The sequence below is a fragment of the Harpegnathos saltator genome, unplaced genomic scaffold, assembly GCF_003227715.2.
Source record: "Harpegnathos saltator strain DR-91 unplaced genomic scaffold, Hsal_v8.6 scaffold75, whole genome shotgun sequence".
Classification (NCBI taxonomy): Eukaryota; Metazoa; Arthropoda; class Insecta; order Hymenoptera; family Formicidae; genus Harpegnathos; species Harpegnathos saltator.
In genome coordinates, this window is record NW_020230593.1 from 449,756 (window position 1) to 466,873 (window position 17,118).

At 41.8% G+C, this 17,118-nt stretch overlaps 6 protein-coding genes across 11 annotated transcripts in view; 3 read left to right on the forward strand and 3 right to left on the reverse strand.

Annotated features, from left to right (window-relative positions):
* Nucleotides 1–1,547, reverse strand: part of CAP (Cbl-associated protein) — an 81,178-nt gene extending 79,631 nt beyond the window's left edge. The window contains exon 1 of the mRNA XM_019845497.2: nt 1,023–1,547. Within this exon, the coding sequence (XP_019701056.1) occupies nt 1,023–1,118 (96 nt within the window). The 5' untranslated portion in view covers nt 1,119–1,547. The remainder of the gene's footprint in view (nt 1–1,022) is intronic.
* A 1,070-nt stretch (nt 1,548–2,617) lies between these two features.
* Nucleotides 2,618–5,350, forward strand: Pus7 (pseudouridine synthase 7). The gene is made up of 6 exons (XM_011156063.3): nt 2,618–2,761; nt 2,831–3,340; nt 3,406–3,882; nt 3,973–4,669; nt 4,754–4,905; nt 4,979–5,350. Exons 1-6 carry the CDS (start codon nt 2,635–2,637, stop codon nt 5,248–5,250), a joined length of 2,235 nt encoding a protein of 744 aa, XP_011154365.1. The 5' UTR covers nt 2,618–2,634; the 3' UTR covers nt 5,251–5,350.
* Nucleotides 5,351–5,405: 55 nt separating this feature from the next.
* eIF3k (eukaryotic translation initiation factor 3 subunit K) lies at nt 5,406–6,623 on the reverse strand. The gene is made up of 4 exons (XM_011156075.3): nt 6,418–6,623; nt 6,005–6,224; nt 5,709–5,928; nt 5,406–5,635 (listed from the first exon to the last, which is right to left on the reverse strand). The coding sequence occupies exons 1-4, from the start codon at nt 6,468–6,470 to the stop codon at nt 5,478–5,480; spliced, it is 651 nt and encodes a 216-aa protein (XP_011154377.1). The 5' UTR covers nt 6,471–6,623; the 3' UTR covers nt 5,406–5,477.
* Nucleotides 6,624–7,104: 481 nt separating this feature from the next.
* On the forward strand, nt 7,105–7,993 carry Phf5a (PHD finger protein 5a). The gene is made up of 3 exons (XM_011156089.3): nt 7,105–7,313; nt 7,374–7,564; nt 7,644–7,993. Exons 1-3 carry the CDS (start codon nt 7,262–7,264, stop codon nt 7,731–7,733), a joined length of 333 nt encoding a protein of 110 aa, XP_011154391.1. The 5' UTR covers nt 7,105–7,261; the 3' UTR covers nt 7,734–7,993.
* On the forward strand, nt 7,771–14,321 carry LOC105192165 (tRNA modification GTPase GTPBP3, mitochondrial). Of its 2 annotated transcripts, none has more exons than XM_019845568.2 (4): nt 7,771–7,793; nt 11,302–11,475; nt 11,690–12,650; nt 14,034–14,321. In XM_019845568.2, exons 2-4 carry the CDS (start codon nt 11,352–11,354, stop codon nt 14,272–14,274), a joined length of 1,326 nt encoding a protein of 441 aa, XP_019701127.1. In that variant the 5' UTR covers nt 7,771–7,793; nt 11,302–11,351; the 3' UTR covers nt 14,275–14,321. The 2 variants fall into 2 exon arrangements, with proteins under 2 accessions (XP_019701127.1, XP_011154401.1); XM_011156099.2 differs by lacking the exon at nt 7,771–7,793 and adding an exon at nt 10,603–10,788.
* Hinfp (Histone H4 transcription factor) lies at nt 8,037–10,764 on the reverse strand. Of its 5 annotated transcripts, none has more exons than XM_025306061.1 (6): nt 10,610–10,764; nt 9,721–10,236; nt 9,454–9,625; nt 8,892–9,207; nt 8,513–8,810; nt 8,037–8,436 (listed from the first exon to the last, which is right to left on the reverse strand). In XM_025306061.1, exons 2-6 carry the CDS (start codon nt 10,207–10,209, stop codon nt 8,200–8,202), a joined length of 1,512 nt encoding a protein of 503 aa, XP_025161846.1. In that variant the 5' UTR covers nt 10,210–10,236; nt 10,610–10,764; the 3' UTR covers nt 8,037–8,199. The 5 variants fall into 5 exon arrangements, with proteins under 5 accessions (XP_025161846.1, XP_011154415.1, XP_011154434.1 ...); XM_011156113.3 differs by having other exon boundaries at nt 9,289–9,625; XM_011156132.3 differs by lacking the exon at nt 10,610–10,764 and adding an exon at nt 10,407–10,523 and having other exon boundaries at nt 9,289–9,625.
* Nucleotides 14,322–17,118: the final 2,797 nt, after the last annotated feature.

The window sequence follows — 17,118 nt, forward strand, 5'->3', positions numbered from 1 at the left end:
ACGCATGTGTGTGTGTGCGTGTGTACATGTGAGCGCTCAATGCGATCGGAAAAAAATGTATTCTCTCGAAACGGAGGGATCATCCGTGCGCAAAAAGTCAATGCGAGAGCAAACGCGGATTCGCAGTGGTTGCGGCGAAAATTACGGAGGCGCGTTCAGTGATAAAAGTACGGCCGCGACACGGCTGGATCGATGCAACTTTTTCCACTGGTGCGATTATCCCGTTTCACCACTTACGATAAACGACAGTCCGAGACACAGATAAATGGGATAATCGCGAAGAGAGGCTACACAACGCGGGCGTTTTCCTCCTACATTTTTCTCCCTTTTCTCTCCTTCTCTTCTCTCCAATCGTACACGTGGCGCTTTCACGAGCGTCATTAAACTTATCGAAACGGTCCACATAAATTGGACTAATTGAATGTCGGCCGAGGCATATTAATGCGACACTACGTTAATAACCACTGTACGTCTTCGCAGCCGCGTTGCATTAAGCCGCGGCGAACACGAAACGATACGATACTTATGAATAAAGAATTATGGACGATGTATCCTCATCGAGTATTAAAATATGAAACGCCGCGTATAATTGTATAATCCTGCTTGCATTATTGCACTCGGTGACGGGGACAAAAGTTACGCGACCGCTGCGCCTCGTTCTGTCGCGTCAGTGCGAATAATCAGTTATCGCTATTAATAACAATTAGCGTCGTATAAACGCACACCACACACACATACGCACAAGTACACACACGTAATAACTCGGCGGTGCGGTAACTCTGCCGCGTTGTTAGTCACGCGATATTCAAATCGGCCGAGTGCGAGGCGCCAATTCGAAAACAAAAATGACGCTCTCTCTCTCTCTCTCTCTCTCTCTCTCTCTCTCTCTCTCTCTCTCTCTCTCTCTCTCTCTCTCTCTTTGTAATAACGCGATCACGTGACCGCTGCGAGGCGCGCTCTCGCACCGTCGGCCATCGGTGCGGGCCAATCGAAAGAAAACATCGTCGTATGTTCGTACTCACCCTGGAAATGCGCAGGGGTTGGTGAGAGTCGCATCCGCCGTGCATCCGGAAGCCCCATGGCGAGCCGCCGAAGAGAGTGACTTCTCTGGCGCTCATCCCGCATCGGCACTCCGCTCGTGTCTCGACACACGCGCATCCGTTTTTCCCGCGTTCGCGACTATCGCGAGTCTCGAGCTCGCATCGCCGACGAGCGAGGGGCTGAAGCGCGGCCCGACTCGCCTACCACTCGCGAGGACCAACGACGATGCGGAATAGCGCCGCGACAGAAGGGGTTGTCGTAAACCGTCGTCGTTGTCGCAGGACGAGCACTACGACCACCGCTGCACAACCCCGCGATGATGTACGACGCGGCGCGATTACGCCCACTGACGCAAAACGCGACGGCGAAGGCGACGCGCGCGCGCGCGCAACCTGTATTCTCCTTCGTAGCTCGCGGTACACTGACGGCGTGTCATCCCTCCCCGACTACTACTACTACGACACCCCACGCGCGCCGTAATCAGCGTACTTCGCGTAACTCGCAGGGCGCATGCTCTCTCTCTCTCTCTCTCTCTCTCTCCCTCTCTCTCTCTCTCTCTCTCTCTCTCTCTCTCTCCCTCTCTCTCTCTCTCTCTCTCTCTCTCTCTTTCCTCTCCTTGTCCCTCCCTTGAGACCGTTACCATAAAATTTTTCTCCAACCCAGGAGAATGAAAAATCTGTTCTTTTCAGCTTTATTCTGTGTATGTGTGTGTGTGTGTTTAAAATTTGACGAAAGAAAGAGAAGAGGAGGACGATATAGAAAGTGAGGCTAAAACGCGCGGACTGGATATTCATCAACTATCGTTTCGAGTTTCGTTTAATTCTTGCGGTATTTGTTTGTCGAGAGAAAGCCATTGGCCGAAAAATCGTATCGCGAAATTGCGTTTTCGCCATTCCCGCTCGCGGGATTTTGCAGGGGCCTAGATTTCGATACCCCTCTAGCCATATCTATCCCTCGAGCCATATTCCATCCGCTTCGCGCTCTCACCTGTGCGGTTATTCTGCCGCATGCTTCATCGTTGTCCTCCCACACCGCGGAGCGTACTCTCGGGATATTTTCACGCGCGATCAACACTGACGACCGCACGTTTTTCACAAGCGGCACAGAACGAAGAAGAAATTTGTCGCGCGCCATTGTGTTCTTTGGTAATTTCGAAGCACTCGCATTTTCGCAGTGATACCATTCTTCCGGCAGTGATTTATCCTGAAAATAAATATGTCAGTCAAGAATGGTGTCGCTACTGTAAATCATTATCGATATACTAGTGACTAAACTAGTAATTATTTCCTCAATATTTAAGAATTCGAAATTTTAAATTTGAATTTTTGAATATTACGACAGAAAGTAACTATATGTTGATATGAATATTTTACACAATTCTATCGTATAATAAATTGTAACTTTTTAACAAAAATGTTGAAAAAATATATATATATCAAACATATCGAAAAAGAAGTCGTTAGATTTTTGCCTAAAGAGAATTAAAGGCTGCGTTCCGAATTCACCGCCAGTACTGAAAATACATAGTTTGTGTCACGTATACTATAGAGACGTTGCAGTCCACGTGATCACCGCGATTAGATCATTCAGGTTATGTTTACACGCGTGTTTTTACTCCACACGATTGAATACATAATGTCAACTGATAATACCGTTGTTGCGAGTGTTATTTCCAGCGGTAATAACAAAAGTCGCAGTAATTTCAAATCAGGCTTGAGAGGTATTTATTATTTATTACAATGAACCCCCTGTGTGATTGCAATTGTTGAAATGAGATGTTGTTATTAAGGTGGTCGCCAAAGCTATTCTAATAGAGGAGGCATAAAACGCAGATTTGAGCGACTTCCACGAGAAAATTGGAAAAAAAACAAATTGGACGTCGGCAATAGACTCAAGGAATCTGACATAGACATTACAGAATACGTCGGCAAGCATACTGGTTTCTCTGCAATAATCAAAGAAAGATACACAGACTTCCATGTCAATGAGCTTGATCTCAATGGACAAGTAGCCAAGCTGACTCATCAAGACATTCCACATGAACCAGAGGATGATCAGGACATTGAAGATCTGAAGAAATTGATACCATCAGCAATATGGGATCAATTGCATACTTTGAAGGAAGATGATCCTTCGTCCTCCTCAGGCATAGAGATTGATGTAACGAGCCTAGATAAATCTGAACGCAAGGCTATTCATACAATTGCAAAGAGACTAGTGAATGCAATTAGCCAAACAGTAAATAAAGAAGACAAAAAATTTATCACTGTTGTGCCAAATAGCCAAGACAATAAGATTGGTATGTTACAAACATCTCCCATGTAATTCTTTATTTACATATGATTCTCAATCCTTGTATTACAGCTAACAAAATGCGCAAAGATAACAGGATAGATTGGAAAAAACGCGGTGGCGATTACTGTCACTTCCTATTGCACAAAGTGAATATGGATACAATGGATGCTTTAAATCAGCTGGCTGCAAGCCTACGAATACGGCCAGACATTTTCAATTATGCCGGTACAAAAGATCGTCGAGCATGGACGACCCAGTGGGTGAGTTTGAAGAAGATAGATCCCCGTGACATACTGAGAATGGGAAAAACTATACACGGCGTGTATGTAGGAAATTTTAAGTATGCCAAAGATTGCCTAAAACTAGGCATGCTGCATGGCAATCAATTTAGAATAGCGCTGAGGAACGTACAAGGGTCAGACGAGGAGATTGAGCAAGCAATGACGTCATTGCGCGATAATGGCTTCATTAATTATTACGGTTTGCAAAGATTTGGTTCAATAGCTGCTATACCCACGCATGATATCGGAAAGCGTCTACTTCAAGGTAATTATTATATAATTCCTCGATGTCGTTACTCTTTAATCTTCGTTGCAATATTAATTATTACTGTTAATGAATATTTTTTGCAATCAGGTAAATGGCACGAAGCGATAGAACTGATTTTGAAACCGCGGGAAAGAGAGCAAGATAAAGAATTGGCAGAGGCTAGACAGATTTACGCGGAAACTAAAGATGCCCATGCCGCTTATGCCAGGATCAAGAGAGTTGATAAAATCGAAGCCAGGCTCCTGAAAGGCTTGCAAATATCAGGCAACAATAATCTTGTAGGCGCGCTCGATTTCGTACCCAGAAACATTCGATTAATGTATATACACGCCTACCAGAGCTTCGTCTGGAACCACATCGTGTCAAGAAGAATAAAACAATTCGGCACGAATGTAATTGTGGGTGATTTGGTTTATGACAAGCAAAATTGCAAAGAGGATATAACTAACGAGACGACAGATCGCTCTCTGGATGACACTGACAATGTTAAAGACGAAAGTGATGTTACTTCTACTGAAAAAAAGGATATCGATTCAATTGTGGACAAAGAAACTGAAGAAAAACCAGAAACTACCAAAGCGACTGACGATTTAACGGAAGAAGGCGTAAACGACCTTCCCGTGGTAAAAATTCTCACAAAAGAGGATTTGTCAAACTACACTCTAGCCGACGTTATTATACCTCAGCCTGGCTGGAAAGTTACATATCCACCATACGCTAAGCCTTGGTTCGACGAATTTTTAGACAAAGATGGACTAACTACCGATCTCAGACAGAAAAATAAGTAAGTGTGCTTTTGTCTATGTAATTTAGTGTTGCAATACTTACTCTCGTGCAATCATTACTCTCGTTTGTTGTCATTCTTTAGGAAGTACAGTTTGGGTGGTTCCTATAGAAAAATATTAGGAATTCCAACAGACTTATCATGGAAAATTATGCGCTACAATGAGAAGCATGACGATCTTATTCTTTCGGATATCGATGAAATGAGAAAGCATGCGCCTGCACAGGATAAACCAGGTAAATTAAATAATCTTGCGCTTGCTAAGTAATATTTATTTCAAATTATTCAGTCCGTATCTATTTTTTTCAGATGGACAGTACAAGGCATTGATTGTGGAAATGTGTTTGAAATCTAGCAATTATGCTACTATGGCACTTCGTGAAATTTTGAAGAATGATACTTCAGCAGAGACGCAAGCTGCATTATCTGCTTCTCATTGTACAGAAGATACACAATCTGACGTTACCGCAGAAAAAATAACAAATGAATCTCTCTCTGGTAGCCCAGACTTGACAGAATCTGAGGACAATACAGGAAAAAGTCATAATATAAAACTTGATGAAGACTCTACTGATGCATGAAATGATGAAATCAGATAAAACAAGAGATGCTGTCAAGCTGTAACATTAAGTTGTATGTGAAATATCATTTATTATACACAATAAATCATAATTATATATATGCATTTCTCTTTATAAAATTAGGAATATATGTTGTAATCAATAAATGTGGTAGATATTTTGAATCTGTTGATGAACCTGAATAATCCATACACTTAATTTATTAGAAAACAATCGTCGGTATATATTCACAAACAAGCGGCCATCAAACCTGCTACATTTTCAAAATCAATTTTTTCAGTAATATTCTTGGTCTTGATGTTTTCATCTTGATTCGCGATAAAGATGATTGTTTTACTTTCCTCTTTCCAACCATATTTCTTTACCCAATGTTTCAATGTTGCATCTGTAACATCAGGTAATTTTATAAATTTCATTATACCATAGAAAATTGTAAAAAAATAAAAACAATATCATACCATCTACACCACCAAGTAGCTGTGCCAAGAGACTTTTGTCTATTGTTTGAAATGTGATTCCAACCACATGACACACAAATTTTCGTATAGAATCCTGGAAACCTACAATCCTATCACAAAGTTCCGACATGGACAATACTCTATCCCAAAAATGCTGGAATTCACACCGTTCCAAAATATCTCCCAAGTACATAATTTGATCGATAGGACTTTCTGACATCTACAAAGATTACTGTGATAAATATATATGTATTCGGTGAAAAGAAATAATAGTTCTATACTTTGATAGAACTTACAAGTTTCTCACTGAGCAAGCATTTACACAATACAAAGTCTGTGTGTGGAAGATTAGTTAAAGCTTTTAACAATATCTGACAAGTTATATCCATGTTAAACCGATGCGGGTTCAATTGGTAAAGCTTTAGAACAGCTAAATTTGCTTCTAAGTCATATGCATTCTCCCTTGATTGTATCTCTACATACTTCTCCAGAGTTGAGAGGTTATCCGGATTGTACCTAGAGAAATTTACACAGTTAAGAAAACATGAAGAAAAGTTAATTTAAAATAAAATAAAAATTATATTTATAATATTTTTAGTTCTGTATTGTAATACAAGGTTCTCGTTAAAAGAAATACATTAAATATTTTACTAAATGTTGTCTGCATGTGAATAATGACTGTGAATATAATACATAATAAGAACAATACCTTTCGATGCCTTTGAGCATACCAGCAACGGTTTGACGCATAGCCTCAGCCATTTCTGCTGATGAAAGATTTTAAATGTTTAATTATTGTTGACGTAAGCAAAAGGTGTTGAATAGCTTAATTTTAAACACGAGGAATGTCAAAGGACAGGATAGGGATAGGTTAAGCCAACGGCACACGGTGCTTGTTTTCGTGCTGGATTGCTTGCTGGACGAAAATACTGCATTCTGATTGGTACATTTCCGAAGATGAATGGAAATGCACCAATCAGAACGCAGTATTTTCATCCAGCAAGCAATCCAGCACAAAAACAAGCATCGTGTGCCGCTGGCTTAAGGCTGTAAGGTTGCAAGACACGAAATGAAATATTTTCATTCGCTGACAGCTTACGTTACAGCCTTACCGCCTTACTCTTACAGCTATTGTAGACGAGCCTTTAGGTCTGGTCTACAATAGGTGTTGTAAGCTGTAAGCCGTAAGAACTGACCAATTATAGCCGATTATTTTGATAATAATCGACTGTGATTCGCCAATTCTTACGGCTTACAACTTACGACACGTATTGTAGACCAGGCCTTAATCACTGTTATTACCAGGAAATTGACCAATCCCAACTGTCGTTAATCCGATTCAGGAATATCGAAAATAATCGATCTTTTAACAAAGATTCGAACATCGATTCATCGTTCCAAAGCCGTCCATCTTTTTATTTTTTAATGACGACAATAAACTAAAATATCAAGCAAATTCGAATAATAAAGAAGAAACGAACTTGATATAATAGGTTTTTTACTATTGATGACCATATAAGTCATCGTAAGCCAACTAATAGCATTTAGAGAGCATGGCTAAGCATCATCCGGATTTAATTTTCTGTCGTAAACAGCCGGGAGTTGGTAAGTTAAAATTTTCTAACCTTCATTTGTGCCGGTATAATTGATATAATTATGTTTCAGCTATCGGTCGACTGTGCGAGAAATGTGATGGCAAATGTGTTATTTGCGATTCTTATGTCAGACCTTGCACATTAGTTAGGATATGCGACGAGTGCAATTATGGTTCTTATCAGGGACGTTGTGTGATATGCGGTGGTCCTGGTGTATCTGATGCATACTACTGTAAAGAATGTACAATACAAGAGAAAGATGTAAGTTGGTTATTAATTCGTTATGTATAATAATCACAATTCTTGATGTAAATTAAATGCTTTTAATTTATATTTTCAGAGAGATGGTTGCCCTAAAATAGTTAATTTAGGAAGCTCAAAGACAGATCTCTTCTATGAAAGAAAGAAATATGGATTTAAAAGAAGATAATCTTATCATGTTAAAATACTACTTTTTTGTAGAATTCTTGCTAAACACATTGAGCATCAGGTAATTTATTACTTTTATAAGAATACAATCGCAGAGAGCTCAACAATTTTGTTGTCATATAAATAACTATGCCATAGTATTGCTAAACATTATTCCAATAAATGTGAAATTCTATTTACATAGTTTATTATATTAAATTTCAGTAAACAAGGTATTTTACTTTTGTATATCACTATTGTAAGCATAATTTGCTAATATAAGTTGGCAAATGCTATAAAATAAACAAAAGATTAATGAAAAGTATAGTATAATAAAAGAAATTTAATAGTCATTCTCATTAAGAGTTGGATACAACAACAAATATATAGATAGTATAAAATGTATCCAATATAAAATCACATAATGCAATAATATAAAAAATACATATACATACATGAATATACCTCATAAAAGAAGTCTATTATGCTTATATTAAAATTAACGGTGGTTCCTCTGATGGAGGTAACTCGCTGGTTTCCTGTGTCTCGACAAATTCCCGTTTTATAAGATTCCCTTTTGCATCTACTTCCTCAATAGATATTAAAATATTAGATATAACAGGTATAGTTCCATTAACATTGGGCACTACCGTTTCTACTTGTACATTCTGTTCGTCCATCTGTTTCCATTCTGTTTCCCTCGCGTCCGTGTTATCTTCCATAATCTGGACAGAAAGAATTGTGTAAAAACTAGCAAAGAGACGTTAGATTTAACAGTAACTTAATTTGCTGTAATATCACCTTCACTTCTATCAATGGTAGAGTGTGACTTATTTCTATTTTATATTTCTTGTCCGGTAATTGCGCCTCTTCGACGGGCGACACGTTCTCTTCGTCCACGGCCTCGTACCTGACCATTTGTATTCTGTAACATCCGTCTTCGTCCTGCTTATAGTGAAAACGCTTATGTCCACTAGGCAATTGCAACTGGTGAGCCTCTATGAGATGCTTCGTCAGTCTGGCGCTTGTCCGATACTTGATCGGGCATTCGTGACAACAGTACCACCGTGTCATCATACTGTGTGCTCGTTCCAAATGTCTGGAATAATTCAGATAATTGTGACAAATATTAATAATTTCGTAGTTGTCTTAGTAAGAGCTTCTTATGAGTCGTCTATACCTGTCCAAAGTGTAGGCTCCTTTGCATGTGTAATGACACCCCTCAAATTGGCAGAAGAAATTCGGTCCATCGGTATGCACAGTCATGTGATAATCTAGATCTTGTTGCGATTTTGCGGCGTGAGTGCATAATTGGCATGGAAAGGTCCTAGTCGTTACATGCCGGTATCTCACGTGTTTCGCCAAGCTAGCTGGCGATTCGCAGCTCATGTCGCAAAGACTACACTTGTAGTTGAATACGTGGAATCTCATATGATCCCGCAGAATTCTCTCGGTCGGGTAAAACTTCTTGCAGTGTGAACATCGAAATCCCTGTACTGTAAACCATTGATGCGTTTTGACTAAGATTAATCAAACGAAAAAGCAAGAGAGACTCGAGATAAACAATTAATGTATACCATCTAAGGGAATTTGCCGCTGGCAGTGTATGTGAAATTTCGTCTTGGATGCGAACATAACACCGCAATCCGGACATGCAACTATTTTTTCTTTAGTATGACATCTCATGTGATCCCTCAGTTTGTATAAATTGGGATATTTGCCATTGCAACCAGTCCACTTACACTCCACTCCATTCTGAACTCGACTGCCACGCGGGCACTCCTCTACGTGTACGGTGACGTGATATAGATATAATTGGTAGTTTATAAACACCTTCAAACACTCTTCCCATCTGCACAAATGCGTGGGTGGAGTTTCTATGATGTTCTTCCAGTCTAAGTCTCTACGGCATTTCTGTAAGAAAGAGCAGAACTATCAACCTCTGGTATTTGGTTTCATCATTAGTGCAAGTAACGCTCTCAAATAAGATTCACACATTGATTACTTACAGGCAGCTTGATTCTCTCACGGACATTGGAACCGATGGATTTCAATTTTGTATGATAGGAATGATAATTAACATGAAGTGCTATCTCCTCACATGCAAAAGTGTCATATGGACAATCTTTCCACTGACACACAAAGACTTCATTGCCATCCTTCATGCGTACTTGTACATTAGATATATGACCCGACACATGCTTCAGAAATTGTTCCATGCGTCTGCTGCGAAAAGAACACTCTTTCCACTCGCAAGCCAGATCCAAGATTTCATCCTTCAATTGTATTCCCACTCTGCGTTTCTTGGTGTCGCACACCGAGACTGAATCAAATTCAGAATCTGTATTGTAACAGTCGTCGTACTCGAATTCAATCAACTTTCGCTTGGCAGTGGTGTTTTCGGTGTACGAATAATCTTGCAGCTCCATCCATTTGATACATCTGTCCTGCACTATTTTGCTGGGCTTGAACTCTGTCACCTCTGCCATCGTGCACATGTAAAATTGTGACGAATAATGGCTAGCCTGAAACACCATACGTACACATCAACGGTCTTGATAACAACAGTCATCAATGATATATTCAATGCACTCCTCGACATTTAAATATACCGCCACACAGCATACACAATGGAAGCCGCATAGTCGAGCATCAACGAGAACAATGAGTTTTCGTGAACCACACAAATAGATACATTCCAACCAGTAGATCCGACATTCCTCTTGATACTCTTAATCTAACGAGCGGCACAGTGTTCTTCGTTTCAGCAGTCTCATTGCGGTGACGACATGCTGCTATTGTTGCTTCGTCGCTGTCTGACCGTTGGCATGCCTCTTTCTCGCTCGACACACATTTGTGTTGACATTTATCTTTACAGATAATTACGAGAGCGTTTACCTTACGTGCGGTCGTATCTCGAGCGTATCCGATGTTTCTCCGCGAGTGTCTCAGCCGAGGATCTTCTTGGACGCGGGCTATTGCATCACACAGGACGTCTTACACCGCCATCAGCCGCTGCACAACCAGCTGTTTCGCGAGCGAACGGAGGAGCACGACCATTTGCGCTTTGTCCTCCGGTTATTCATTTATATATTCACTGACATATCGCTCATTGGGAAACGTGCGATGCGTTAAAAATACACGGCAATGAGCTTATTACTTCGCTTGGGTTTCACTTAACCTACGAGCCTGTTCGCTCGTAAATGCACTTTACCGCGCGTTTCCCCCCTCATTTCCGACTCACACTTCGCAGATCAAAAGTCTCAGAAATGATTCGATTGACTTTTTTCCTCGGGTGAAACGAATGTGACGCGTTGATTTGGCCTTGTGGCAGCTTATTAGAATCTCGAGTGAATTTGAAACATGTTCGGTAGCGAATCAGTCGTTTAGCCGGTGTCGCCTTTAGCTTCTTCAAATAGTCGATACACATGTTTCGAACAGCGCATATCATGTTCAACCGAAAAATATTTCCTGTTCGAGTGCTCTTATCAGATTTCAATTTTTATCTTGTTTTTTCCCGCGTCTTTTGTCTGAGCGCGCGAGAACAGATTTCGAATTGATGGAAACATTGGACTTGTCGTTTTTTAAAGGACACGGGAAATGCGGCGTGGCGGTCGTAAGGATCTCGGGGAGCCGGTCTATGGACGCACTGAGGAGGATGACGAACACATCGAAGCTGGAGCCGAGGAAAGCTTTCTTGCGGAAAATACGCGACCCCGAGACGGGAGAAGTGATCGACCATGGGCTTTGCCTGTGGTTTCCCGGTATACATGAAAGATTCCCATCCCTAATTACGCACTTTACAATTTCCCGCTCAACAACATCAGTAATACGATGTAATATATATAACAGTTGTTTCGAATGGGAAACTATAAGATTGATGTGTAATGTTTGCCGTTTTTGCTACTTGGTAGCTAAATTTTTATAAATTATTCAGTCAATCAACCCCGAGTCGCATATCTGACGATTGATTTTTAGGACCTCACTCGTTCACTGGCGAAGATTCCGTGGAGTTCCACGTGCACGGTGGACCGGCGATCCTCAGCCGCCTGATGCAGACCTTGTCGAAGCTGCAGGTGTACCCAGCGCAGCCGGGTGAGTTCACCAGACGCGCCTTTTACAATAACAAGCTGGACCTCACCGAAGTAGAGGGTCTGGCCGATCTGATAGAAGCGGAGACGGAATGCCAAAGAAAACAAGCTCTGCTACAGGCGGACGGTTTGCTGCGCAAACTGTATGATAACTGGAGGAAGGTGCTGTCGGAGGGCGTGGCGAGTATTGAGGCGTACATCGATTTCGGCGAGGACGACAACATCGAGAGCGACGTGGTGGAGAGGACGCACGGTACGTTGAAGAAGCTCATAAGCGACATGGAGGAACACCTGGCCGATGGCAGGAAAGGCGAGATCCTGCGCAACGGAGTCAGGACCGTCATTGTCGGTGAGCCCAATGTCGGCAAGAGCAGTCTGCTGAATCACTTGGTGCAACGAAACGCCGTGATCGTTACACCCATCGCCGGCACCACCAGGGACGTTATCGAGCTGAGTGCGAACATCTCCGGCTACCCAGTACTGATAGCAGACACCGCCGGCATCACGGACCACACGGACGACATCGTCGAAGCGGAGGGCGTCCGTCGGGCGAGGAAGCACGTGGTGAACGCTGACTTTGTCGTCGTTGTCATGGATGCGTCCAAGGTTGCGGCAAGCAACGTGACTTATGACGATTACGTGCACGAGTACCTGTCGTCTTTGGGGATACACGAACTGTTGACGAAGATGGGAAAGCAACGCTTCGTCGTGATTATGAACAAGAGAGATTTGCTGAGTGAGGAGGACGAGAGGCGGCTAAGCGATACCGAAGGAGTCTTGATATCCTGCAAGACGGAAAGCGGTTTTCGGGATTTACTGCGATCGCTGACCGATCGCTTCCGGAATATGTACGTATCACGATGTTATTGTAGAATTAACAAAGGGAGCTCATGACACGCGACTCATGCTCTTCACGACATTTAACTATTAGGTGTACAACTTTGCTTCCGCCATTTTTTTTTCCGAAATTCGAGGCTTTATTGTAAAAAACTGGTTATACATTTATGATTCAAAGTATTGTCCATCGCTGGCCACTACTTTCTCCCACCTTTCGGGCAACGTACGAATCCCGCGTTGAAAAAACTGGTCATCTTTTGAAACGATCCACGAATCGATCCAATTTCTTACTTCTTCATAAGACCGGAAGTGCTGGTCAATCAGGCCGTGTACCATTGATCGAAACAAGTGATAGTCAGAGGGAGCAACGTCTGGAGAATACGGCGGGTGAGGTAGGACTTCCCATTTCAACGTTTCCAAGTATGTCTTGACCACTTTCGCAACATGGGGTCGAGCATTGTCATGCTGCAAAATCATTTTATCGTGTCTCTCGTTGTATTGCGGCCGTTTGCCTTTCAATGCTCGGCTCAAACGCATTAATTGCGTTCGATAACGATCGCCTGTGATTGTTTCAGTCGGTTTTAACAGCTCATAATACACTACGCCGAGCTGGTCCCACCAAATACAGAGCATGACCTTGGAGCCGTGAATATTCGGTTTGGCCGTCGACGTGGATATGCCCATGATTTTCTGCGCTTGGGGTTATCGTAATGAACCCATTTTTCGTCCCCAGTCACAATGCGATGCAGAAATCCCTTCCGTTTTTGCCTTTCAAGCAACTGTTCACAAGCAAACAAACGCCGTTCAACATCTCTCGGTTTCAACTCGTACGGCACCCAATTTCCTTGCTTCTGAATCATTCCCATGTCTTTGAGGCGTTTTGAAATTGCTTGTTGAGTCACTCCCAATGATCGTGCCAATTCTTCTTGACTTTGACACGAGTCTTCATTAAGTAATGCCTCCAATTCTGCATCTTCGAAAACCTTCTCTCTTCCACCGTTATGTCGGTTCTTCGAAAATCACCGTTCTTGAAGCGTTCAAACCATTCACGACACGTTCTTTCACTAATAGCGGCCTCACCATAAGTATTTGAGAGCATTCGATGAGCCTCAGCCGCAGATTTCTTCATATTGAAGCAGAAAATTAAAACCTCCCGCAAATGACGAGAATTTGGCTCGTAAACTGACATTTTCAATCGACAATAACTTTATGATGCAGACACAAATCGACTAATGTTTCTATGGTGTTATGTCGACAGATGCCCAAGTTTATTGCATGACGTCTATGATCTATTTATTTCGACTACTACTTACCGCTAAAGCCATCTATAGAAAAACGGCGGAAGCAAAGTTGTACACCTAATAATACTTCCGTCACGATTACGTTTCGCCCAGATGCGGCAATCCGTCCGCCGAGAGTCCGACCATCAGTCAGGCAAGACACAGGAATCATTTGACGCAGTGCCTGAGACATCTGCAGAATTATTTGGAGCTGTGCACGAACGAGCGGCACGATGTGGCGATCGCGGCGGAGGAGATTCACAAGGCGATGAGAGAGCTCGGGAGGATAACGGGACACGTGAGCACCGATGAGATACTAGACATTATATTTAAAAATTTTTGTATCGGTAAATAAAGGGCCGTCGCTTGTATACAACAAGATACCGTTTATAACTTCTTTACAGACTGTTCCAGGAGACGCCAGGTGTAATTTACGATTAAATATTAGTTAAATGTTGTATAATTTTACAGATTTCTTTACTCCTGCATCTTTTGATACTATATTTATATATCTCACGTTTTATCTCTGAATTCAGCTCTCTCGCGCGTGTGAAAAGGCCGACCTTTTTGTAAAATGTTGTCTCATGTATGTTTCACAAAGAGAGAGGCCGGACTTTTTTGTGAGGGAACTGAATTTACAAAGATCTTGCAACATACACCATACGCATGCACACACACACACACACACACACACACATACACACGCACACGTGATAAGCAAGGAAGATCGTGTTACTGTCCGATGATACAGTATGATACATCGCGTTCCTGCAAATTGTCTCTTTGCAGTCGCTGTGATAATAAAATTGACAGGGACTTAAAATGTATATAAAACAATTTCTGTTACGATTCACATACAACGCGGAACAAAATGAATAGGAAGGTGCCTTCATAAGCATCGTATGTTTATTAACAATGTTACACGCACAATCATACATAGAACAACCTTTTGCCTGATTATAAGATATCGATAACCCCACGCGTTACAGATAGGGCTCTGTAATACGGTTTTAAGTCGTTATCTGTATGCCATGTCCGTGTCATATTACTTAACTCGTTGAATCAATAACTCCGCTCGCTCGCGCAACAAAGAACAATTTAATTTAGCAGACTACCGAAAGCAAAAACAAAATCCGATCAAGGAAGAGGGGAAAATATGAAAAAATAAAGTAAAAATATATAAGTCGCGCGTGCAAAAAAGGAAGGATTTGACTTCGCTCGCATGAAGTCAAACCCGGCGCGAGCTACGCTCAATGCTTTTTGTTTCTCTCGCCTCAGGCTTTATATACATCTTACAAAGTGGCCGCAAAAGTTCGAAATCTGATTTAATCGGTACAATATACGGAATTTTCTTATTACAAAAAAAAAAGATAGAAATAAATAATAAAGATTCGAGAATTAATATTTAGTTCTTAACTGGTATCGTCGATTACAAAGTTTGTTATGCGATTTTCTCTAATATAGCACTGTCTACTTTTTTTTTTACGTGTTCACATAATTCGATCTGTTCGAGCGAATTTCTCGTTTTTCACACGTTGAAATGACAACGATCAAAATTTTGAAAAATACACGTATCTATGTTATTTTTTTCTTTTCTTTGTAAATCTCTTCTGTGATCTTTTTCCTTTCGTACCAGTTAAGGATTAATTTAATTCCACAGGATACATGCGACTCTCTCGTGTCGTAAAATTCGTGAGTCGCGAACGAATTCGTGCAAGACCGATCGAGAAAAGAATCAGAGACATTAATAACAATAATAAAATAAACTTACAGTACATGCGAAAATTAAATCGACACGCAAGATTTGTATCCACTCGTCGCTTATCTTTCTATTATATAAATCCAATTTGGGGATTTTCACAGAGTAGACTGCTTGTTTTCCTTTTTTTTTCCGTTTTTTTTGTACATTTGCGTAGAACATGAGATGTATCCGCAAACAAACTGACTCGCGTCGCACGTCCGAGACGCATTATTACGTTCTCGTCGCGAAACACGCTCGCGACTTGTCTTTAAGATCGTCTTCATTTTCTATCTACACGTAACGTCCTACTTTTCTCCGCTGCTTCTTTTTTTTTTTATAAAGCCTTAGAAAACGCAACACGTTATCGCGCTTCATTCAACGGGAGACGGAAAAAATCTCTTCGTCTTCGCTTTAGCGCGAACTGAGAGCGATATCGCGCGCGCACGAACAAAAAAAAATACCTCTTTAATCCTTGAGCGCTGCTAACGTCGAGATCCCGTCTCTTTGATGCCGCGCAATCGTAGCAGGACTCGAGGATTAACGCGGACCTGATGAACCGCGATCGGGCACATCCGTCATGATAAAAACCTCAAGATATCGCGCGAGCCGAAAGGAGTTATCAATAAGAGTTATCATATCAATCTCAAATGTACATAAATATACATTACCCCATAATAATAATTTTGAAGTAGAAGCAGCCGATGCATACACAAGTTATCGTTGAACATGTACTCTTTGTTTCGTTTCTTTCTCAAGAGTTTACAATTTACACGGAGCTGAGTGATTCCCAAAGATTTCTCCACAGGCAAATCGTAAGTTAACGCGAAATTAACGTAAATCCATAATAATAAAAATAAAAATATTGCTTCGGATTAGATCGTTATCCATGACAAAGTGGTACTAATTTCGCTGAGAAACGCGGCCCCGACTCGACCCGTCAAGCACGGATGAACGCGAGCGGTCCAGGAGGTCCCCACGTGTCGCATATCGATCGCGGAGGATATGAACGAGAAGAGAGAAGCGAGAAGGAGAGTCTGTCGAGGATCGAGTCGAAGACTCGTCGATTCCTCTTCTCGTCCCAGCGGCCCGTCGCGCTAATGTAACGCGAGAACCTATCCTCGTGTCCTCGCAGGAGACGTTCGCTCGTCCATCTGTCGCCGGTACGTCCCTACCTAACCGCGCGCTCTTCGTATTTGAATAGCGGAGGATACGAGAAAAGAAAAGCGAAAGCAAAAGGTCTGTCGTGGATCGTATCGAAGACCCGTCGGTTCCTTTTCTCATCCGTAATAATTGGTCCACGAAGACCACACCACTTCTCCGGTCCCGAGGTGGCACCGAGGAGTCCGCTTTGTTCGTCTTCGTTCTCTCTCCCTCCCTCCCTCCCTCCCTCTCTAGACAAACTCCTTTTCTTCTTCTTTTTTTAGCTTTTTTGTTTTTCATTTTTTTAGTTTGTTTCGT